Here is a 25,591-nt window from a genome sequence, read left to right on the forward strand (position 1 = left end):
ATTTCAGCTCCAGCCATCTATAAACAGTAATTGCACAGGAAAACCAGCACAGGCCCAGCTGGGCTGAGCCAGAGGGACTGAACACTCCTGAATGTGCTGCTGGAAAACACGTGGGAAACCAGGGAATGGCCTGGCTTGGGACAGACCTTACAGCCCATCCCATCCTGCCCTGCCATGGCAGGGACACCTTCCACCATCCCAGGCTGCTCCAGGCCCTGTCCAGCCTGGCCTTGGGCACTGCCAGGGATCCAGGAGCAGCCACAGCTGCTCTGGGCACCCTGTGCCAGGGCCTGCCCACCCTCACAGGGGAGAATTTCTTCCCAATATTCCATCAAATCTCTGTCCTATTCACATTCCCATTTCCCTCCCTGCTCTCCTGCGCTTCCAACACCAACTGCTGCTCCAGACACCCAACAGGAGCTTCCCTGGACACTTTCAGAACTTTATACAACATGCAGACATCAATTCCTCAGGAAACAAGGAATCGATCATTTCCCATCTCCAGACAGCAGGTTTTCCTAAACCCAAGTATGTTACAGTGTTCCTGCCTGAGTGGTTTTCAGATTTCTTTCAATGCTGCAGCAGAAACACAGCAGTACAGAATAATTTAAATAAACCAAACCCTCAGTCTGGAGGGAAGACGGCTGCCCAGGGCAGTGGTGGAGTCACCCTCCCTACAGGTGCCCAAAACAAAAGTGGATGTGGCACTTGGGGAGATGTGTTAGTGGTGGTGCTGGCTGGTGATGGACTGGATGCTCTGGAGCAGCAGCAGCAAATGCTGACACCTCAGCCCACCAGTTTGGGACAGCCAGATGCCAAGAGCCACAGCTTCAGGCAGCAGCACATTGTGCCCCAGGCTGGCATGCCCCCCAGGCTGCAATGCCCCCCAGCCCCTCCCAGCAAAGTCCCCCCAGGTTACCTTCCACGTCGGGGCCCAGGTAGTTGCGCACTTCGCACAGGATGAAGTTGATGTCCTCCTCGGTGGGGATGGGGTGGGCAGTGACATCCGTGGGGCTGTCTGTGGTCCCTGCAATCGTCATCTTCTCCCAGGGCAGGAAGAAGATCACTCTGCCATCGCTGGTGTCCGGGTCCAGCAGCCCCATGTTGTCAGGGCTGGAAGAGAGGAGGGGTCTGGCTCACACCAGAACAGGGGGTGGCACCTGGGGCTGTCCCTGCACCCCCAGTGCCCAGGCAAGGACTGAGACACAGCATCTGTTCCCAGGTAAAGGGGTCAATAAATCAACAAATAATGGATTTCACGTGTGGCCGAGACATGGCTTTAAACAGATGTCCCAGCAGTTTAGGAAAACAAGGCTTGTGGATGCTTTTATGCCATAAAATCACAGTGATTCCTCCAATCTGCCTCCACAATAAAGGTGGAGCAGGAGGGGTGAGGGCTGGTGACTGAAAGGAAAAGGAGAATAAAGAAGAGAAATGAAGACATTTAAGGAATATCCTTGCAGTGACACTAAGCCTGAGTTTGTCACCACCTGCCACTTGAGCAGGAAGGAACACCCACAGACTCCCGAGGGATTTGGACCAAGGAATGTGCTCTGAGTGCTTCCAGCTCTGCTCCTGGAAGGGGAACTGTGCTTTGAGGGAAAAAGGCAAAAGGGACACTCGGTGGATGCTGCTACTCAGGCATTTTTCATTCCTTCTGCCAGTGCTACAACAGAATGATTCAGTACAAGGATGAAAAAACATAGTGCTTTGGATAGATTTTAATTAATGTATCAGGTTTTTCTGCTGTAATGTAAGAAAGATATCCACAGGTACAAACCCACTACCTCCTCATGGCTTATTAAAAAGCTCTGCTTGTATTTCAGAAAACAAAAGGCTTTTATAAACTCTTCAAAGTAAACAGCTTTTATGTAGGAAAACATTGAACTGCCCCTTTTTTCGATCATTTTTCCTTCAAGGACTGATGCTGACTTTCATTTAAGGTGCTGCAACTCCCTTTACAAACATGTGCAGTCGGGTCAGGGCTCTTCAGGCTGTGCTCCTGCTCCTGAGGCACAGGGAGCACATGGAAGGAGGGCAGGAGATGCAGATTTAGGTGATAGTTATGGACTTCAGGGGGGAATTATTCAGTGGACTCAAATCCTAAGGCAGGCAAAGGCCTGCTTGGGTGGGATTTACCTATTCAAGCTGAATATTGCTTTTTTAGGAAGTCTGAAGTGATTACTGAAGGGAAGTTGGCAATATCTGGCAAGGCTGGGAGAGAGGCTGAGAATTTCATAGCTAGCATGTATATTAGACCCATTTTAGCTGATATTTATAGACAGCTTAGGCATACGGTGGCAGAGGTACAATCTAATAGGGGAAGTCAACACAGGTTTGGGAAAGGTAAATCACCTCAGACAAATGATTACTTTTTAAAATGAAAAAGCTGTTGATTTAGAGACAGAGGAAATAGAGGTTTAATATACAGTATCAGAATTTAGAAACTTCATAGACATTTTCTTCAAAGTATGAATTTTTTTTATATGATTTCATAAAAACTGCTGAAAACAAGGAAGATAAACAAGCAAAGAGTTCCAACTAAGTTTCCCCACAGCACCTCTGGACTGAAGTGTTTTAGATTGCACAGCAAGGGCTGAGACAGGCTGGAACAGTTTTTCATGCCAGTTATTTACTGAATCACTGATACCAGCTATCCTGGGAAGCTCTCTCTCCATGCCCTTTGCCATGCTTGTTCCAGCTTATTTAAATAACTAAAGAACCACCCAAACAAATGCAAAATAAGGTGTTTTGCATCAGAAAGAAGCATCTTAACACCCAAATACTGGCCTTCCTGAGGCCTCAGGAGTCATGCTGCTGCACACCAGGAATAACTCTGGAACAACACGATTTTATGAGGCAGGAATTCCTATGATTCCGCCATGGATGGGAGAAGGAGGTAAGAGCCATGTAGCTGCGGTGAGATTTCTCTTTAAAGATGGCTAAAATAGGCAAATTGAGGATTGGAAATTCCAGCATGAAGCATATAGCAATGCCTTTAAAGAGAAATGTAGAGGCAAAAGGTCTGGGAGATCCATGGAAGGTCTTGGATCCATGGAAGACCTCCAGCTGAAGAAGCGTTTGACCAAAGCACCACAAATGCAGTTAAATAACAATATAAAGTGACTTTCCATAGAGAAGTGAGGTGCAAGTTTACCTGGAATGTGGAATGCAGAGCAAAGAGGAAAATTCCAGAAAGACAGAAACATCTGAAATTGGTCAGAAGGGAGAGGAAAAAGCCTTGCCTTCACAGACACTTTCCAGGCAGGAAGCCTAATTAATGAGGGGAGGAATTCTGGGACTATTAATGAAGGACTTCAATGAGTAAGAAACCCATGGGGAGTGAATGCATTAGGTTAACATTAGTTTTACAAAATCTTGACTATATTTATAACTAAAACCCTATAGATGTTAAAAAAAAAACATCATTTGTGTGACTGTGGGCCAAGATCCTGTAACACATTCACAGGGCACACATGGACACGGTGCAATGCCAACCCTCCTGTGCTGAGCAGTGTTCCTTGGCACCACGAGAAGGAAGGCCTGATACAACCAAGATTAAATCCCACGAGTGTTTTCTATTTAGCAGACAGTTCCCTGCTTTCAGCTATCCCACTCCAAGGAAATTCAGTGCAGTGTTATCTTATCAGCTGTGCTGTGGAGGCAGTGTGTGGGCAGATACTATTTTACAAGGAAAGTAATGCCCACATGCTGACATACACCGGGGAACATGGAGAACAAGAATTCTCCACATTTCCAATTAAAATTATTGGGTTATTACAGAATAAATAAATCAGAGCTCTCAAGCATATCCAGCCATCTTCTACTTTGAATTTACCAAGTGAGTCCAGGTTCCAAAGCCTTCCATGTTTTTGTGTAGGGTCATAAAGCTAATCACACACATCCTTCTCCTGGCATATGAGGAAACTGGGATTACAGCCCATTTCTCCACATTTTTAGTACTTTAAAGCAGCTATCAGGTCATTTTACCATTTTTCATGGAGAAAGACACAAAAATGAAAAAAAAAAAAAAAAAACCCAGAAGAGAATGCAGGGGTGATTTTACACCAGGCCAAAAATGCCTCAATTTTCCAGTGTGTGGTGGTGTCCTGTTGGGACAGCTCTGGCAGAAGCACTCCCTGGTGCACTGGAAGGCTGAATTCCCATTCTGAGAGGGGCTGAGGAAGGCATTACTGCAAGGGCACTGTATCAACACAAGTGGGCTAAGTCCATAAAGGGGAATTTCCATTAGGATGCTAATGACTTCAGGAACCAAAGGCAATATTTGAGTTCCGACTGACAAGGCTGGCTCGGGAGAAGGGGATTTGGCTTTGCACAGCAAACAGGGAGGGGAGCAGGAGACTGCAGGGAGCAGAGTGCCACGGGAACCTCTCCTGGAACACGGAGGGCACATCCTGGCCACCAAAACCCCCAGGGGTGGGCACGTGGGCTTGGGGCCACAGCAAATGTGGTTGTGCTACTCTGAGCTACTTCTATTGCCTGTGACAGTAATTATCGTTAGTGATTACACTGCCCATCCTCTCACTTACTCTGTGCTTCTGCACTCCTGTTTTCTCTTGCACAGCCACATCCCGGCAGAGTCACTGCACAGGGAGTTTCATATGTGAAGGCAGGCAGTGGAACAAGATGATCTTTAAAGTCCCTTCCAACCCAGACCACTCTGAGATTCCATGATTTAACAGGACAAGAGATTCTGTAGGAAGGTGCAACCTCTCTGGAAGGCTTTACATGCTCCCTGTTTCCCTGAGGGGGTGACCAAGCAGCAGCACACTCAGCTGAAAGGCATCACTGAAACAGGTGCTTTCACACCTGGGGATGTGCTGCCTAAACGCTTTCTGCTTCAGCAGGAGTCCTGCCTTGGGCAGCTCTAACTAAAAACTACACGGCTTCAGTCTGTTCTGAAGAGATGAAATTGTTCTCCTCACCGGCACAGCGCCAGGATCCTCTTTGAAAAACACAAACAAAAATCAGAGTCAAACTGTGCACGGCGAGCTGCCGCAGAGCCAGCGGTGTGCCTCTCCCAGCTGATTTATTCAGCAGCAGCAGCAGAGATTACAAATGGTGTCACACGGGCTGCAGGCTCCCTGTGCCTCACCTGTAATAACCAGGCATCACGATATGCACGCCTGCACTGGGCTGACAGATGTTGGGCACCTCCTGATCATCCATTTTGCGGACTGAGTCTGTGAAAGGTCCCGTGGCATTGATAACACACTTGGCTCTGACATTGAACTCCTTCCCTGTGAAAGAAAACAGTATCAATCACAGACACCATTTGTTTCCTGCTCACTGATGCTCTTTGTTATTCATCTCTCTATGAACTCAACCTACTGTAAAGCGTACCCTGTGCGTCTGAACACAACAGCTGGGACGGGTTCTAAAAATTAACCAAGTGTTCATCCAACACCAGATTTGAGAGAAAATGTTTTAGAGTGGAATCCCAGCTTATCTGTAAGGGCAGAAGAGAGGCACGTGGGGTAGAAGTTGCTCAGCTGAAATGTGCCTCTCAAGAAGAGAGATTTCAGTCTCAGCCCACAGACTCGGTAAATGGGATTACTACTGTACAGCATGGAGCCTTTTACAATGTCATCTTCTTTGCTTGACAGAAGGGCTGGGATGCCAGGCTCAGTCTGGCCTGCCAAAACACTGGGGTTTGAGTGAGAAATGTGACAGAAGTGGAAGCTGAGTGACACTAATGGCACGGCCCAGAAAGATGGCTCCTGTGCTGGTTCAGGGCTGTTTGCAGACAGCAGTGGCCCCGCTCCTCCCTCTCACGTTACCCCAGAGTATCACTGCCCCCTGCAGGGCACCCCACAGAGCCCACTCGCCTGTGAGCAGTGGGACCCTGCACACCCCACTCACCTGTGAGCACATCCCTGTAGTGGGACCCTGCACACCCCACTCACCTGTGAGCACATCCCTGTAGTGGGACCCTGCACACCCCACTCACCTGTGAGCACGTCCCTGCAGCGCAACCCACAGATCCTGCACACACCCCAAACCCCACAAACACTCCAAACCCCACACACAGCCCAAACCCCATACGCACCCCAAACCCCAGACTGACCGGTGAGCACGTCCCTGCAGCGCACGCCGCAGACCCCAGACACACACCCCAAACCCCACACACACCCCAAACCCCAGACTGACCGGTGAGCACGTCCCTGCAGCGCACGCCGCAGACCCCAGACACACACCCCAAACCCCACACACACCCCAAACCCCAGACTGACCGGTGAGCACGTCCCTGCAGCGCACGCCGCAGACGCGGCCCGTGTCCGAGCTCTTGAGCAGGTGCCGCACCTCGGTGTAATTGGCGGTGGCAGCGCCGTAGCGGGCGGCGGTCAGGGCGATGGCCAGGTTCATGCGCGCGTCGTTGTGCTGTCCTGCAGGGAAGGGAAGGACAGCCGTCACCCGCAGCACGGCCGGCGCCGCGGCAGCGTGTCAGCACGGATCTGTCACAGCTGTCCCTGTCACATCGCGTACCGCTCACGGCCGCTCGCTGCCGGGCTCTGCATGCACGGCAGGGCCGGGCCGGGCCGGGCCAGGCCGGGGGGGCACCGCCGCGTCCAGCGCGCCCCGCGGGCTGGGCCTGCCCCATGGGCTCTGCCTGCCCCACACGGGCTGGGCCTGCCCCACACGGGGCTCTGACTGCCCCACACGGGCTGGGTCTGCCCCACACGGGCTGTGCCTGCCCCACACGGGCTGTGCCTGCTCCACACACGGGCTGGGCCTGCTCCACACACGGGCTGTGCCTGCTCCACACACGGGCTGGGCCTGCCCGACGGGCTGCGAGTGCCCCACACGGGCTGTGCCTGCCCCAAGCCTGCCCCACGGGCTGTGCCTGCCCCACATGGGGCTCTGACTGCCCCACACGGGCTGTGCCTGCCCCACACGGGCTCTGTCCACCACATAGGCGGTGCCTGCCCCATGAGCTCCGACTGCCCCACACAGGCTGTGCCTGCCCCATGCCAGCCCCACACGGGCTGTGCCTGCCCCACACGGGCTGTGCCTGCCCGACGGGCTGTGTGTGCCCCACACGGGCTGTGCCAGCTCCACACGGGCTCTGTCCACCACATAGGCTGTGCCTGCCCCACGAGCTCCGACTGCCCCACACAGGCTGGGCCTGCCCCATGCCAGCCCCACACGGGCTGTGCCTGCCCCAGACATTGAGCCTCTCGCTGAGGGTCTGCACTGCTGCACTGAGAAGCACACAAACCATCCCTGCCTTTCCTTTATCATCCTGCCCTAACTCGGTACCCACACCCAGGATTTTGACAACACAACTGGTATTAACCAACAAGTCTGATTACCAAGTGAACACATGACACTCGACATCCTAAACGTCCTTTTAGAGACTCGGCCAAATTTAACTGGGTTTTTTTTTTTTTTTTGTATATGCCTTTGAACTTCCCAACATATAACATAAAAGCAACCAAAAAAGAGAAATAAGTGGACAAGAATTAATGAAGGATTCTTAACACATATCATTAAAGATTTATTACTGAAATTCCCTCCTTAAAGGAAACCAAGAGAGAGGTGGAGGGACTGTGAGGGGAAGATGATTAATTACTCTGAAATACTGGTTTCACCTGAGACTTTTCCTATTTATTATTGCACTGAAGTTGGAGGCCTGGATGCTGGCTGGAAAGAATTACTATACATTGAAGGGGCCAGGCTCTGTGTGTCCTGAATAATTAATTTCCGAGCAGGCTAAACTTCCTGAGGTTCACTTCCCCACCTGCTCGGACCACTCCTATCACGGACCATACTGAAAAAGTGATAAATTTGTAATAGATACTGTAGGTGATTTATGTTGCCAGCATTCCCAGCATTTAGTATAAATGGTTTATGTAAAGTTTGGTCCTTCGGATTCTGGCTGCGCAAATCTCCAACCCCTGTGCAAATCATCTGTTCCCAGCTAAAAGGGCAAAGTTATAAAGATGGGATCAATGGCCTCGCAAGCACCACCTCCCCTCCCCAAACCCCTCATTCCAACCCAGCCCTGGCTGTGCAGTGCCATCCGTCTTCAGCTATGAGAAAAAAAGTTACACAAAGTGTGCAGAAACGGCAGCATGATAAAGCACCGATGAAGAAACAAACAGTAACTCCAATTCCACTCAGCAAACAATGCCCAGAATCAGCTGCAACAACGGAAGAACAGCAAAACAACTGAGCAAGATGTCAGGAAAAGTTGGGGATGCTCCATCACACGAGATGCACGAGAGGGAACAACCATCGGTCAGAGCTGGCAGGCAAAGCTTTCAGTAAATGCACGGGCCCTGCTGCTGCTGCCATGGCAGGGAGGGATAAATGACCTTATGAGGTTCACCTCAAAGCTGCCCACTTTCAGGCAGGGTTGAGAGAAGGTACAGCTCGTGTGCAAAGGGAGCGCTGGGTGAAAAAGGGACAAAGGACAGCGACAAGCTGCGGAACAGCAGCTGCTTCCACACAACAACAGGGATTCCAGAGGAACCCAGTGCTCAGGGAAGGACTGGATGTGGCACTCGGTGCTCTGGGCTGGATGATGAGGTCACAGCTTGGACTGGATGCTCTCGGAGGGCTTTTCCAACATAAATGCTTCAGTGATTCTGTAAGCCAGGAAACGCTCCCCTAGCCCGTGGCCAGGGGCTCTGAGGAGCTCATTGCTCTGGAGACATCCCCCTTTCCCTGGGGCTGAACTGGGCCAGCCCGAGCCATGGCACCGCAGGACTCAGCTGCCACACACCATGCAGCATCCCGCTGAGGCAGGGCCCCCAAACCCAAACCCTGCTGTGCCATCAGCGCAAGGGCATGTGCTCCCTCCTTGCAGCAGGACCCTGGGGCCAGGGCGTTCAGGCCCCCCAGTCTGCTCCTGCCAGCAGGGCCCCAGGTGGCACCGACACAAACCCCCCTCCTGGGGTGCCCTGGTGTGGGGATTCATCACATTCAGCACGACCCCACTTCAGCCAATATTAGCTCTGGTCTATGGAGCCCTGACTGTTTAAATTTGGTGAGTTTGTCTCTTCCCAGACTTGTCACTTATTTGTCCAGAGCAAAAGCAATCCGGAGAAGCCAATCAGCAGAATAAATAATGTGGAAATGGGTAGCTTCTATAAAACCAAACTTCCAAGTAACAATTGTTTAGCAAGCCCCAAATCCAAAGGCTGCTCAGTGTTTTGTTGAGCCCCCCAATGCTCCTAAAGTCAGAGTGAGCTCAGGTCACCCTCAGCACATGCCAGGATTTGGACCACTGTGCTCAAAACAACATTTTCCTCCTTTCTCTGAACCTCTCATCCATTTTCCCCTCATCATTATTCTGACGCAAGAACCCCCATGCTATTACTCACTCCTCAGCTGTCCAAAAGCAACTGAGTGCCCATGGAATGCATTTGCAGGCAGAGGACTGGGAAATAACCAGTTCCTGATTAACTACACAGCTAGAAAAGCACACTGGCTTCAGATTGATGTGACCTACAGTGTGGAGTGCTTGAGTATTTCATGGCATGAACAGCAGAGATCTGCAGAGGTCTGGGTTTGAAAGGAGTAAAGAGTGACTTCCTACCTTGGGAATCTATCATCTGTGGAGAACAACAGTGCAGTTTAGGACAGATGGGGTCACAGGATAGTGGTTCCATACTCAGGAACAGCTGGGTTTTGCCTTTTTTTTTAAGGGCCTGCCAACTGGCATGTATGTATTCTCCCTAGATAATGACATTAAAATCCTGCACTTGAACAGAGAATCAGAATATTCAAATACTTCCGCCAAAAAGTTATTTTCTAACAACAGAGTGGCTAAGCCAAATTAATTTGGCATCCTTCTCTTACAGGTGAGTATGCCCCTGAAGATCCCCTACATCTCCTAAGTGTAGGCAGCCCAGTGAAAAGGTAACCGTGGCATTCCCCAAGAAGAGATGTTCACCAGTGCCCTGCCTGGAGAGGACTCTGCTGCTCCAGGGCTGGGTTTGAGTGTTAGTCCCTTGCACGGTGCCACTTCTCACCTGCTGCACCCCAACAGAAGGCAGCCACAGCTCAGCACACTGGGAGAAACCTCCCTGAGCATGCTGAGGAAACATGCTGAGCTCTCTGCAGCTCCTTGTGTAGTGCCTCTTGAAAATGGCGAGGAAAACTGAAAGAGTCATCCCTTATTTGCTGTTTTCACCTGCTGTAACATGGTGACAATGAAGAGATACTTTCATTTTTACTAAGGGCAGTCAACCCAGCTTTTCCCAAAACACTGGCCTAAGTGCTTTCACCAAATTAGCACTGAACCCTCTCAGAAACCCCTCAATCCTGGAAGCCACACTGCTGAGGACATTTAGTGTACAAAGACAGTTTGAGTAAGTCTGTCCCACACCACGTTAAGCCCAGCAGTAATGCCATTTGGTTTATAATTTCTTATTTTTGTGTAATTTGGGAGAATTCTATTTTCACTCCTTAGTAGCAAATGCTGTATTTCTCCACATCCGAACAGACAATGTTTCCGTTGGCACTCACAGGATCCTCCCCCAGAGTGCACACAGTGTACATTCAATTTTATTTTTATCAGAGCTGAGCCCCAGCCAGCAGGGAGAGGTAACAAAGCCCACAGACCAGAGAGATTTGTTTGGGGCTGGTTCAGGAGCGTTGTGTGAAAACCAGAGCGGGAATGAGGCAGCTCTGGCAGCTCTGGTATGTTCTGTCCTGTGTCACTCTGACAACTACCCCATCACACCAATTCACAGAGCCCCAGAGAGGGATGAGAGGGACCTTAAAGCTCACCTGCCTACAGGTGTGTTCCTTACTGCAGCCCTGCACCAGGTAACAGCAGGCACACAACAAAGCAACACAGGAAACCAAATCCTTTCCTGCTCAAGGTTTTCTCACTGTGTACCAACAAACCTTACCCCAACCTCACCACACTGAAGGCTGGTGAGTGATGACAATTATACATGTGCCTTAGATATATATAACCACACTACACTAAGTCCCCAAGACTGTCCCTCTCCTGTAATTTTAAGGAAGTGCTTAATTGCACAAGCAGTTTTATTACAAGCATTAAGCAGGAGCCCAGGAGCTGTTGTGCATATGGAAAGGGTTAGATCCCAGTTAGGCACGATGAATCAGCTGGAGTGACTCAAGATCATTCCAGACTTCTCTGAGCGAGAGCTCAGCGAGCTCTCCTCCCCAAACAAGCAGAGTAAGCTCAGGGGGAATGTCCCCTTTGACTCGTGAGTCACAAGTCAGAACAATGCCCTCAGACCTGAACTCTCCAGCTCTCTGAATCACAAGAAGCTGAAGTGGAATTTGCTGCAAACTCCAAGACTTTCTAGGCTGTGCAGCACTCATGTCCTTGCTCCTGTCCTGCTCCAGGGGATGCGTTCTGACCCGGCTCCATCAGCGCCATCCCCCCAGCAGCACAGCGACAGCACTCCTGGCTGTGCCTGCAGCTCCTGCAGGGCACACAGCGCCCACCCTGCTGCGCCCTGGGCACCCGTGCTGCTGAACTGAGGCCCAAGCAGGTGGGAAGGATGGTGGACAACTGACCGTGCACTGGAAATAACCACACCCCACATTTCAGCTCTCTAACACCTGCCCAGAGCTGTGAGCTTTCGTGGCAGGGGAAGCCTCCAGCCTTCCCACAGGTAAACTGATTCCAACAGATTCAAACTCACATTTGACACATCCACAGTTTAGTAGTCACCCAATAGTAGTCACCTTCATTTCTGACCTCCTCCATTTAGCACCAGCTGAGATCACAAGAATCTTGGAATCACAGAATGGTTTGGGTTGGAAGGGACCTTAAAGCTCATCCCATTCCACCTCCCCTTCCAGGGACCATTTCCACTATCCCAGCCAACCTGGCCTTGGACACATCCAGGGGCAGCCACAGCTTCTCTGGGCACCTGTGCCAGGGCCTCACCTCCCTCACAGGGAAGGATTTCTCCCTGACCTCCCACCTACCCCTGCCCTCTGTCTATTTAAAGCCAATGCCCCTGTTCTACTATGATTTATTCCAAATTCTGCAGTTATAAACAAAGCAAGAGGCAGAAAGCCCATAAAATGTTTTTACAGAAGAAATCCCAATATCCTTCAAACGTCTGTCTGATTGAGTCTGCTGCCAAGTTACAGCACAGGAGCTAAAACTCCTACTGAAACTAAGATCCCCACTAAGAAAGCCACAAAAATAAGCCACAATATCCACCACATCCAGTGACAGACAAAATTTGGAATTCTGGCTCTGTGTGACTGCTTTATAATTACGTTGTTTCCCACTTCTTTTGTATCAGCCTTCAACTTGTCACTACGCTGTGACTGCCGTGTCAGTGGCAGGAAAAGCACTGTGTTAAAATGAAACTAAACATTGTCACTGTCAGTTTATGGAAACAGCGCTAAAATGTCACCGTGAGTGCCCGTCACGGCAGGGCTGCTGCAGCCGTGCCACCGCGCCAGGCAGGGACCTGGGATGTCACCAAGCTCTCTGTGTCCCCAGTGCCACCAATGGCTCCCAGGGGAAAATCCCATCAGGGTGAGCTCCCATGGGGGCCAGCCCGTGCTGGTTTCTAGCTCCCAACACAGCAGTGATGGCTGTATCAGCCCCCGTGCACTGAGCTGGGCCAGCTGCTGCTGTGCCATGCAGGACAGCCCACCTGGGAGCCACATCAGGCTGGCCAGAGGGAGGGAGTGCCGGGAGGGACACAGTGCCCTGCCACAGCAGAGAGAGCAGCCCTGCTCCCACAGATCACAGAGCCCACAGCAGCAAGGCAGGAACACACCTTCCAGACCACCCAGCACTGCCATAATCTCCCCACAACCACGGCCCAAGTGGCACATCCAGATGGCTCCTGCACGCTGCCAGGGATGGTGACTGCACCACCTCCACAGACAACTCACTACAATGCCTGGCCACTCCTGCAGTGAGAAGTTGTTTTGAACGTTATTCTGATGCTCCCCTGGGCAGCATGAGGCCGGTTCCTCTGCTCCTGTCCCTTGTTCCTGGCAGCGGTGAGATGGGCAGGGATCCCATTGCCCAATTCCCCTCCCAAGGACACGTCCCATGAGGAGCAGCGCAGCTGGCACCCCGTGACCCACTGCAGCCCCCACAAACAGCCCCTGGCTCACAGCACAGCTCCATCCCTGGCCCTGAAAGCCACCACACACCGGGGACCACGCAGATGTTTGTGCCACAATGAGCAGTAACGTCGTCTTGTTCAGGAATAATCTTAAATCTTTTTGGTAACACGATCTGAAGAATTATTCCCCGTTCACTTCTTAAGGGACACAAACCCCATCCTTTGCTTATACAAGCATTAAAAAAAGAAAAGAGAGAGGCCCTGAATTCACCGGAATATTCATCATTTCCAACCTTAAACCCAGAGCGTACAAACAGACGAATCCAGCAAGTCAGAAAGCAAAGCCAATTTAATCTGTGGCTCCCCTGAGGTAAATGTAGTTCACAGTCCTGCCCCCACCCCAACCTCAGCCATAATCCCTGCTTCCTGGAGGTAAGAAAGCACTGGAGTGAGGAAAATTCTGCAGCAGGATATAATGATCCAAAATGACAGGGACAATAATGACAATGAATTTCATGTCTCCCAGTCATGAGCTGGGGATGCTTGACTGGGCTGACTCACACGATTAAATTGTTACAGGTACAGCGGAGACGCAGCTATCATCCGGTGCTTTTGGGAAGGCGCCCGGGGCAGCGGGCAGGCAGCGCCCTTCTGTCGGGAGCAAAGGGCTCCTCCTGCAGCCACGCGGCTGCGCCCGCACCTCCGACAGAGGCAAAACTGGGTTAAACACGCAGCTGGTGCGGCCCATTGATTTTATCCCTTCTGAAAATGATAAAAGGGCCCTGGCGGGGAAAGCGCGGCGGGACCGGAGCGGCGAGGCACGGCGTGTGCCCGAGGGAGCTGGGCAGCTCTGGGAGCTGGGGCTGCCTGTCCGCGCTCCAGAGCTCTGTGCTGGGCCCTGTGCGTCCCTGGGAGCTGGGGCTGCCTGTCCGTGCCCGCCCCAGCTCCAGCTCCAGCATGGTCCAGAGCTCTGTGCTGGGCTCTGTGCATCTGCATCCTTGGGAGCTGGGGCTGCCTGTCCGCGCTCCAGAGCTCCGTGCTGGGCTCTGTGCACCCCTGGGAGCTGGGGCTGCCTGTCCGCGCTCCAGAGCTCTGTGCTGGGCTCTGTGCATCCCTGGGAGCTGGGGCTGCCTGTCCGCGCTCCAGAGCTCTGTGCTGGGCTCTGTGCATCCCTGGGAGCTGGGGCTGCCTGTCCGTGCCAACCCCAGCATGAGCACCAGAATGCTCCAGAGGTCTATCCTGGGCTCCCTGCACCTCCATCCCACAGAGCTGGGCAGCCCCGGGAGCTGGTCCTGCCTATCCATGCCAGCACCAGAAAGCTCCAGTGCTCTGTTCTGGGCTCTCTACACCCCTAGGAGCTGAGGCTGCCTGTCTGTGCCAGCACCAGCACCAGCATCACCACCAGCTCCAGCTCCAGGATGGTCCAGAGCTCTGTTCTGGGCTCTCTGCATCTGCATCCCTGGGAGCTGGGGCTGCCTGTCCGCGCTCCAGAGCTCTGTTCTGGGCTCTCTGCATCCCTGGGAGCTGGGGCTGCCTCTCTGTGCCAGTTCCAGCTCCAGCTCGGTCCAGAGCTCTGTGCTGGGCTCTCTGCACCCCTGGGAGCTGGTCCTGCCTCTCTGTGCCACCATCAGAATGCTCCAGAGCTCTGTGCTGGGCTCTGTGCCCCTTCCAGCTCCCCACCCCACAGAATTTCACAGGTAGCTCTGAGATGCAGAACGCCCTGGCACACAACCGGGCACGGACACACACCGAGTGATTCCCAGCCACACCACGGTCAGCGTGCCTGCAAGGCTTCTCTCTCCCACCCAGCCCCAGGCTGAAACACCGGGAAATATCAGCAGCTGCGTGTTTAAATTCACCTATGGAAAGTCTGTTCAGTGACAAGCTGTCAGAGTTTTTATATCCAGTGAAGGAAAACAGCCACAGAGTTGTCTGTAATACCCCTATTACAGCTCAACATCTCCAAATATCCATTTGTCAAACATGAATTATAAAGCTATAACATTTCATAATTCAGGACACACTCAAATCCTAGGAAAAATAGCTACAAGAGCCCAAATAAAAAAAAGCATTTATTCCATTTTTGACAGCTTAATGAATGCCCTACTCTTTTGCATTGATTTTTGTGTGTGTGTCTGTGTGTGCACGTGTGCCTGGGAAGGATTTCTCAGGGGGCTTGCTGTAAACAGGGAAAGCAAAATCTTCTGCCAAGGCTTTTTCTACTTTTAAATAACCTCCATATTAAAATATTTCAGCAGAGAATGCATGCAAAACTACTGAGAATGCAAAAAGCAAAAAACAACTACTTACATCCCAGTAAACATACTGGAGATTTGTACAACAAGACAATAAACAATCCAATACTTCAATGTGGCAAGAGAGTCCCAGACACAGCATATGTTAATTTCTTATTTCAGGAAATAACAGCAAATTCAGAAAGCACGGTCAGCAGAGCCCTAGAATCTAAAATTCAGGACTGATTCCAGAACACAGATTTTCCTTACACACCTAAGGGCTCTTGCAAGGCAAAATATGTTAAAGAAGCCTGCAAGCACCTAGAGACAGAAAAATAATGTATCATGAAGAGAACCGTGCCACTTGGAATTGCTGAACACTTTACATTGACAGACTCTGGCCAGCTGGATCCCTGCTTTAATGGTTTTCCTAGTTGTTATCATAATGAACTCTATATAATTTAAATGGAGATTAATTCTCCCATTTAAAGTGCTTTGGAACAATCCTGCCCGAGATCCTGAGCTGAGCCCAGCCTCTCCCTGTGCCTCCTCTCCAGTTCTCCCGCAGCCCCTAAGTGGATCTGACAGATCCCTGCTCAGATAGCAGCCGCCTTCTCCCCCCAAAATGTTGCCTTTTTGCTATTCAGGAGTATCCTAATACCAACAAATGCTAAATGCAGTCTGACATGTCCCCCTAAGAAACAAACTTGTAAGTTGTGGCTTCAAAGCAAACCTTGAATAAATAGGACACGTTGTGTACACCCCGGCTAACATCCAACATATGCTTTGGCTTCCCGATGCTCAGGCAGAGCAGGAATAGCCTCTGGACAAGGCTGCGATTTGCTCTTGCTGGTACTTGCAACGTTTATGATGTACCATTTCTTTGTGCCTGTATAAACAATTGAGAGGCTGTAATGAAGACGACCCCGGCGCGGTTGGGAACGCAGCGGCCCCATGAATTATGGATGGCTGGAGGTGCCAGCAGCCCCCCAGGGCCACACAGACACGGGGACCCTGGGCAGGGCTGCAGCACACCGGCACCCACCTGCTCATGCAGCGTTTGCACCTCTTCCCCTCGGTGCTGGGGATCCACAGCTGTCACCATTAACAGCTCCGTTTGCGACAATTACAGCGACAGGGGATACAGAAAGTGAGGAAATGGGATAAAACTGCATTTAACTGCACTCACAGTTGAGACACTCCATCCTTAAAAGGCCAATTTATCAATTCATCCTTCGGGGGAGAGAGAAGGGATGGACAGAGAAGAGAAAGATATCACCTACTTTAAGACTTGTATTTTGCTTTGCTATTATTTAATACTCTATTTTATGACTAATCCTTCTGAAAGGACTAAAACAAATTTAATTTCATCACCCCTTCCTCTACTTTCAGCTCCATTCCCTCTCCCTTTGTGCTCCATCCCTCTGGATTTAGGGTGTGACAGCACATCACTAAAATTCAAGTACAATAATTTACAAGACCTAAAGGGAGCTTGCTGAAATGCTGTGACCTAAAGCCCATTTCCCGTGGCCAGAACACGGGTTAATTGATCAGGACAAAGCAGTCCATGTGCCCCAGCCCCACGGGGCCCCCTGCCCCAGGGGCCACCCCAGAGCAGAGTGACACAGACAGCAGCGAGCTGAAACGTGGCCTGCTCACCACTGAATTAACGCTCCAGCTGGGCAGTGCTCATTCTGCACTAGGCGAAGCCTCAGAACACTCACACGTGCATTATCCACTCACAAATTTCATCCCTGAGTCCTTCAAACCCATCTTACTCTTCAGGGAAACTGAGGCTTGGAGCTTGGAGAACTTTTAAAATTTTAATTCAAAACAGCATTTCTTTACATTCTGCCTAAAACCGAGGACAACTAAGAGAAAGCAACATAAAGCAAGACAGATTTTTCCTTTTTTTCTCTATTTTATCGTCCTTCCCAATAGTGAGTGTGGGTTTGTTTCCCTCTGTTGGGATGGCACTGAACCTCCAGGGACATCTCTCAGTCACTCAGAGCCTTGCCCTGCCTGTGCTTGCCATCAAAGCCCACCTGGCATCTTGATGCTGAATCTTTATATTTACAGCACTGTTTAAAACAATCATTCATGTAAGAAACGTGAAAACCAATTTTAAGGCTACCCTGAAAGATGCATCTTTGGAATGCTGGAGTAGTAAATAGCCACGATACAGCCAAATTATTTATTTAATCAGAAAAAACTTCACTAGATTATAAATAGATTTCAAGCTATAGTGCTCTTATGAGAAGTGTAATTACAGTTAAGAGAACCACTTCGTTCTTCTGGCAGGCTCCTGGGATCCCTTAAAACAAGCTAAGGAATAGCTCAGGATACAGAAAAAATAAACCTGAATTCCCTCTCTGTGTGCTGTGTATGGCAGGTCCTGGGTACAAAAACTATCACATAATCCCATAACAAATTTTGCTACATTTGCAAATTTTGCTCTAATTTCCTCCAGACCTTAAAAATGAGATAAAATGCAGCTTCTATCAGTAGTAAAACCAACTAAACACAAGTCCATCCTTTAAATCCAACGCTCCTCCCAAACAAGAATCTGCACATACATATTCCCACACATATATATGAAGTTTTAATTCATTTCCACTGGGCTGCTGGGCTCTGTCTGAGACACCTGCAATTAACAACACAAGCTTTAGGCAGAAGCCTCATAAACCCCACTGGAGTCCAGTGTGTTTCCAGAGCTCTTCCCAGTCCAGAACCCCTTTGATGAGCTGATGAATTGTTCCAAATGCAGTTCTACAAAGGGAAAAGAATCCCCTTATAATCCACCTTGTGTGAAGACCTTTTGGCTGCCAAAAGGTCAGAAACCACATCTCCACCAGAACACTTTCACACTGCTCTACACCCAAGGAAAGCCAAGAAAAGCCATTGCGTTTTCTCCTACACCCAGTAAGCTGCTGCAGAAAACATGACTTCTCTCCCACACTAACAATCAAGAGGCAAGCTGCAGAGAGCCAGGGTTCAAACTCCAGCCCCCCAGTTGTGTTTGAAGCCCAAAGGCAGAGCCCAGGAGCCCAGAGCAGGCAGACAGGCCACGCACCATCGTAGTAGACAATGGCTCCCACCAGCTTGTCCCGGCGCAGCATGGGGAACAGCTCCAGGGCCCGGCTCTTGGTCAGGACGTAGCTGCTCTTCAGGCACTGCCTGCCTGCCACCAGGTCATACAGCTTGATCCCAATCCAGTAGTAGGGCAGCTGCCACCACCTGGGGGGAAACAGCGCCGGCAGGTGAGACAAGGCACGAATGAAGCATTTACAGGTGCGTGCACACTCTGTTACTGCAACACGGTGAGTAACACACAATGTTCTTACAGCAGTTCCACCTTGAGCAGCATTACGAGGCACGAATGCAGCATTTACAGGTGCGTGCACATTCTGTTACTGCAACACGGTGAGTAACACACAATGTTCTTACAGCAGTTCCACCTTGTGCAGCATTACAAGCTCGTGGTAACAAGACAATGTAAATACTGCAGACTTAGGTGTTGTTTGCCACTGTTTTTAACTGAGCTACTCTCTGCAGTGAGTCAAGCACATGCAAGGATTTGTTTGCTCTAAAATCAGGATCTAAACGGGGCTGTTGTGCCTCTGGGTGAGATACTGGAGCTGTGTGTGCAAGCTGAGAGGATTCCCCCAAGGCAGGGTCTAAGGCCTCCTGCACAAACAGGACCACAATAAATGCAGGCAGCCACTGACCTACTCAAGCTCCAGCTCTTACAAGCCCCTCACACTAAGACAGGAATAATGAAAACAGCAATGATCTTAATAAAATTAGGTTCCTTCAGCAAAACCTCCCTGGTCTGAGTAGCCTGTTCCAGTGAGTAACTGCTCTTGCAGGCTGAAAACCTAACCCAAAGCACTGAGTGCCTTCCTCAGAGGAGGAGGAATCTGTTCTGTGCCCACAGGGACTGAACAGCACCGTGCTGGGAACACTGGGGGGACAAGGGTGCACTGCAAGAATAGCAAATACATCCTGGCAATGAGAGGTCTTTGCAGCTGTCCCTGCTGGGGTGCTGGAAGGGCTGCACCCCAGGATGTGCCCCCCAAAGCAGCGACTGCTGGCTGTGCACAAGTGAGCTTTGTGCTTCTGTAGCCCAATAACTTCCCCCAGGACAGCTTTAAGAAACCCTCCCAGGCCAGGGTTTGCTTGTGAGAAGCCAAGGTAAAGGAGAGAAGGCACAGCAGAGCTTACTTGTAGATGGGCAGCATGATGGGCAGCGCACCTGAGAGGTGCGGCGCGCTCTGCAGCAGGTGTGCACGCTCCTCCAGGGCCTCCTTCACCATCCTGTACTGCAAAACAGCAGCCAGGGTCAGTGCCACAGCACCCACCATGGTCAGTGCCACCCTCCTCCAGCCCTCCCTCACCATCCTGCACTGCCAAACCCAGCCAGGGTCAGTGCCAGCCAGGGTCAGTGCCACAGCACCCACCCTCCTCCAGCCCTCCCTCACTACCCCTGTACTGCCAAACACCAGCCAGGTGTTTCCCCTGAAAAGTCACCACTCTGGCAGCAGCATTTCAACCACTAAAACATACTTTGAGAGGCTCCAATGGAAAGACAAAGTGAGTCCTCAAAACAGGAATATCAGGCTTCCACCCACACAAGAATGCACAAAAGCATCTATAAATTCTCACTCATTTACCACATTTTCTTTCCCCATGCCAAAATAAATCACTCATTTACCATCTTTTATTCCCTTATTCCAAAATAAGTCGCTCATTTACAATATCCTTCCCCCATTCCAAATTAAATCACTCATTTACCATCTTTTCTCTCCCCATTCCAGAACAGGACAGCCACTCACTCACCCCAGTTCATGACATTGCCTGTCTCTTTTAATGTTATTTTATTTCAAGCTGTTTTGGTTCTGAGATCAGCCCTGTCTCTGCCTGCCCTTCCCAAAACCCACAGCCTGCAGGGCCTGGCAGTGACACTGCCCAGCAAAGCTCCCCAGAGCAGACACTTCCCATGCACAGTGGCTGTGGAACACAATGCTGGAACCCAGCACTGGAAAGCTCCAAAGGAGACTCAGCTCTAACTGGGACAGTGAAGTGTCTCCCAGCAATTCTTGCTGAACAACCCGCACAAAAAATTACCTGCTCGAAATCCAACCTCATGATGGCCTTCTGGAGGTACCTCACCCCACCATGGATCAATTTAGTGCTCCTGCTGCTGGTCCCCGATGAGAAATCATCCCTTTCTAGAAGGGCTGTTTTTAGTCCTGTGTTACCAGAAAACCAAATTAACTTCTTAAATTACACAATTTGTATGTAATTCATTAAAGACACTTCTCTAGGGTAGAGACAATCACAAGAAAAATTACTCTGTACATGGATAAATTTGTATTCAAAGTGTAGTGCACTGTCTATATTGTAATGAAAAATTTTCGCCTTCTTCCTGAGGGAAAAGTCAAAGCAGAACTTAAACAGCAGCACATTAAAAGCTGGGTATTTCACAATGGAAAGGCATTACTGCACATTACGGGGGCACGCTCCCCAGGGAAATGACGGCTTGGATGCATGGCAGGAACAGAGGGGCTCCGTGGACACTTTTAACCCTTTGCAGCAGGGAGCTCCACACCTCTTCAGCAACCATTTAAGTGGCATTCCAGAGAGGGAGACAACTGGCAGCTCTGCTTACTTGGAGCTTGCCTCAGAGGTGCCCAAACCCGTGGGGCACGCTTGGAATTCTGATATCCACAGGAAACAGCCTGGTCAGCCTTAACCACTGAACCCCTGGGGCTGGAAAAGACTCCAGCACCACTGGGTCCAACCATGCTCCAGCCCCTCAATGTCCTTTTGCCATGAGGGACCCAGAACTGGACACAGCACTTGAGGGCCCTCAGCAGTGCCAACACTGAGATTTTAACATCTGCTGGTCTCCCAAAACTTTTATGTGCTTAAAAAAATCTAATTATTACTGGTAACTTAGAAAGATCAGAGCAATTTATTTTTGTCGAATGTGACTGAAGATTAATGGACACAATCAGAAATAATTTGGTGAAGATTTATCAAACACACGAAAAGCAAAATTTGTTGTTAAGCGAAGCAAACACGATAAAAGAGCAAGTTCCATGAATGAACAGCAACGAGACACAACTCATTAACCAAATGCCCGTGAATATTTCACACCTCAGAGACCTACTGATATAACCAGTACACCCAAGAAAAGGATAAACAGAGATTAACTGTAATAATTTCTGTCTGCTTTACAACTGCATTTTCTGCCAAAGCACAGCAGAGGCAGAAGGGAGAAGATCTTTGTCCTGTGTTATTAAATATAACAACCAGGCTGGAGTTTGGACTTATCTCCCTGTGCTCAGTCCCTACTGCTTTATCCATTCATATTACCACACCTGCTGGATGAGTGTTTCCCAGCTCAAACTGAAAGGTTCTCCTGGGGTTTTGTCTCTGTTTCTGAGGTGCATGTCCAGGTTAAAGAGCCTGAGAGCTTCAGGGCTCTGTGCTCTGGCCAGTTCCCCAAAGGTGGGGAGACTGTGCTGTATGACCTTGTGGTGGTGTTCACAGGGGTCTGAGCATGAGGGGAGAGACGAGGATCTGACTCCATGCTTCAGAAGGCTGATTGATTATTTTATGATATATATTACATTAAAACTATAGTAAAAGAATAGAAGAAAGGATTTCATCAGAAGGCTAGCTAAGAATAGAAAGGAATGAATAACAAAGGTTTGTGTCTCGGCTCTCTGTCCGAGCCAGCTGACTGTGATTGGCCATTAATTAGAAACAACCACATGAGACCAATCACAGATGCACCTGTTGCATTCCACGGATAATCATTGTATACATTTTGTTCCTGAGGCCTCCCAGCTTCTCAGGAGCAAAAACCCTAAAGAAAGGATTTTTCAGAAATTACCATGGCCACATGACCTTCCTCAGGGTCCTTCTGGGAGCAGAGGTTTCCCAGCCAGGACAGCCAACCTCTGCCTGCGGGCACTCGAGGAAAGCCCCTCAGAGCAGTGTGCTCCATCGCAGGTAACCCACGGGTAACAGCCCGCAGGTAACAGCCCGCCCTCACCTCTGGTGGCTGCGTCCAGGGCACAGCCGCAGCCCGTGGCTCCCCCGCCGATGACCAGCACGTCGAACTCTGCGCCGCTCTGCAGGGCCGCCAGCTGCTGCTCCCGCGTGGGGAGATGCTCCTTCCTGCCCGGGACGGCCTCCGCAGCCTGCACCTGCACCAGGGCGCCCTGCAGAGGGGGAGCACGGCCGTGAGCCCCGGCTGGCTCTGCACACACACACACACACACACACGTGGGGGCAGACACCCCCAAACGCAGCCTTCTCCACAGCCACAGAGGTAAACTCACTTATTGCCAGCCACTGCCCCCACCTTTCACAATCACAGCCTATTAAACACTGAGGAGCAAACGGTACTAAACCCATGGAGGGCTACCACACCTCTACTTCACCTTGCCCACATCAATGTAACACTGCACTCAAGTGTTACTACCTGTAATTATTATTTCTAGGAACTCTCAAAAGTTACAGGATGCTGTCATTATTTTAATAAGCACTACAAAGAAAGCATTTTAATAAACAGACACATGGCTGGGCTCTGGACTCTCAAAAAAATTCACCAGAGCTGAGTGTACACTTCCCATCTCATGCAGTGGCGTTAATCCAAGCTCAAGTTTAATGAGGTTCAGGAGTGATGTGATTGTCAAACATAGTGCCCTGAAACACCAAGAAACTCTAATTTCACCTCCTTTTTGAGAAACTTCTAAGCAATGCAGTTTATGTCCTAGAGCACGTTAAAATACAAGTTTAAAGTGACAAAGCTTAACAACGTGGCAGTTTGCAGACAAGTTCCCATTTCCCTGGAATGGCCCTGGGGATCTCTTTGGGCTGATATTCCCAGAGCCAATGCTGCTGTGTGCAGTGACTGTGGAGAGAAGGGCTGATGCTCAGCCACCTACCACGGCCCACGGCTCAAGCAGGAAGGGTCTGAGCAGTCTCTGAAGGCTCTCTGCTGTTAACGTCAACTTAAACTGAATTCTGAACGTTTCCAGACTTTCTTGAAAATTATAAACACTTTGAACACCAGAAAAACCTGTTTAACCCTAATTTAAGACCTAATTTAGGCACAGTCTCCAGGCCAAATGGCAGACTTAACTATGCAGAATAGCTTCTGCCCAGATCTCCCAGACAGGAAAGAGCAGACTCATAAAAATTCAAGTGACAAACCACAGAAACTCCTTTCCAGCCAAGCACAAAAAGCCTCAGTTCAGATTATATGGTGCATGCAGCCTAAATATTTTTGTTCAGAATTATTTGCTCATTCCTCAGCAGTATCATGATTTAAATGCATTCGTTCTGTGCCCCTATGTCTGCCATAGAGCTGAAAATAAAATCTAAAAACTAGTAGCCATGACTCAAGGAAGTGCATATTGCAAAGATAATTAATGGGCAGGTTCATCCTGCAATCAGGGATGATATTGACTGTAATGCTGACTAAAGGAGCTGATGAAAATCCCTCAGGACAGCAGCAGCCACTGCCACTGCCCCTGTGGTACAGCGCAATCCCTGGGGAAAGTGGGGCTGGAGACAGAGTCCTCCACTTCATACTGAGGATCCAATGGGTCCTGGAGCTGTCCCAGGGCTGCAGCCCCTCTGCTCTGGGGCCAGGCTGGGAGAGCTGGGGGTGCTCCCCTGGAGAAGGGAAGGCTCCAGGCAGAGCTCAGAGCCCCCTCCAGGGCCCAAAGGGTCTCAGGAGAGCTGGAGAGGGACTGGGGACAAGACAGAAAAAATAAGAGTTATAAGAAATCCTGCTTTTTCCCAAGCGTGGTGATCCCTGTGGGATCAGCTCTGTCCTCCAGCCCATGCAGGGCACTCAGGAGCTGCAGTGCCCAGCTGTGCCCAGCTGCACAGACAGCAAACTCTGCTCACAGGCACAGCAGCCCTCAGACACAGCCTGCGGCTCGCGAGGCACTCTGGGGCTGGGAGGAGACAGGTGAGAAGTTTAAGAGTTTCAGAGAAACTCAGGTGCCTGGTTATTCTCCTGGCCACGGAATTCTGCCCATCCCCACCTCCTCCTGCCTCTTGCCCTGCTCTCTCACCGGCCCTGTCGGCTCCAGCACTGCCATAAACCTTTTATAACCCCAAAGTACAGGAAGAGCATATAGCAGAATCCCAGAAGGGCTTGGGTTGGAAGGGACCTTAAAGGCCACCCTGGCACTGCCAGACAGCAATGACAAGCAGGAAATTGGGGACACTAAAACACCCTATCTTGCACGTGTTTTGGCTGATCAAGCTCAGCAACATGTGATCAACTTCCACGAGCTCTGGAGAAGGAAACTCCCCTCCAAATTTACTGTGCACTACATTTCCTGGGAAATTTCCAAGCGTGCTACTTCAGGAAAATAACAGAACACCAGAAAAGAGAGATTTGGAGTTCAAGAAACACTGGCATCAGGTGGGTTTGACTCCATGTCTAGGTTTGCTTTTATACCCATTATTTACAACAAATGGCTCCTAGCAGAGCCCAGAGCAGAGTCCCAGCATCCAGCCCCTGGTATAGCCAGAGTGTGGAGATTAGCCCTGGAATATAAGCAGAGTGATTAGTACCAGGAATTGATATAGATATGATGCATCTTGCTGTCAATTAAATGGGGGAGTGAAGAAAAGCTGCACAGAGGGATTCCATCTGCAGTAACGTGATTAGTTTGGCAGTGAACAAGTGTGTTTACTGAAATAAGCAATTGCTGTTTATATCTACAATTTCTCAGGCAAGAGTTCCCTGAATGGTTTTGATTAAGCTCTTAGTGAGAGGAATTTAGTTTGGCAGTTTGAATTTAATCATCAAGTTATAAAGTGATCTAGTAATCCATAATCCAGTGCTCTCGTTAATTTGCTACTGTAAATCTCCAGGTAGGTTTGCAGAGTCAAATTCATCATCCTTATTCATTTAAACAAAAAAATACAGTAATTAGAACTCCCCAGAGCAGGCCCTGATGCATTATCATATTATCACACATTGGATTCACCTTGCTGAGCAATTCCTACTGACCAACCACACACTCACACACCAGGAAGAGCAGGGCTGGGAAAGGACAGCAGAATCCTGCAATTCCAAACCAAAGCACTGCCTTTTCCTCAGTGACCATGAGGGGAGAGGGGAAGGAAAAGCCAGCAGTGGTCTCCAGTTGAACCTGGCATGTCCAGAACACCCCATCTCACACCTGGCACAAGCCTGCTGAGGCTGATGCATTCAATAAAGGCCCAAAACCAGAATGCAGCACTAAGGTCAGGTAGCAGGAG

The 25,591-nt window shown here is 50.0% G+C and overlaps 1 protein-coding gene across 4 annotated transcripts in view; it reads right to left on the reverse strand.

Moving 5' to 3' along the window:
- The window catches only part of GPD2 (glycerol-3-phosphate dehydrogenase 2), a 48,622-nt gene that overhangs the window by 11,108 nt on the left and 11,923 nt on the right, over positions 1-25,591 (reverse strand). For 3 of the 4 annotated variants that reach the window (XM_063161477.1, XM_063161479.1, XM_063161478.1), the window contains exons 3-9: positions 22,353-22,521; positions 20,414-20,538; positions 19,511-19,608; positions 18,360-18,523; positions 6,255-6,407; positions 5,117-5,261; positions 920-1,113 (exon numbers count right to left, since the gene is read on the reverse strand). In XM_063161477.1, coding sequence (XP_063017547.1) covers positions 920-1,113; positions 5,117-5,261; positions 6,255-6,407; positions 18,360-18,523; positions 19,511-19,608; positions 20,414-20,538; positions 22,353-22,521 — 1,048 coding nt within the window. Of the gene's footprint in view, positions 1-919; positions 1,114-5,116; positions 5,262-6,254; positions 6,408-18,359; positions 18,524-19,510; positions 19,609-20,413; positions 20,539-22,352; positions 22,522-25,591 lie in introns of those variants that run through there. The other variant, XM_063161480.1, reaches the window with a different exon arrangement.

This window comes from Melospiza melodia, chromosome 8 (genome assembly GCF_035770615.1).
Source record: "Melospiza melodia melodia isolate bMelMel2 chromosome 8, bMelMel2.pri, whole genome shotgun sequence".
Taxonomy (NCBI): Eukaryota; Metazoa; Chordata; class Aves; order Passeriformes; family Passerellidae; genus Melospiza; species Melospiza melodia.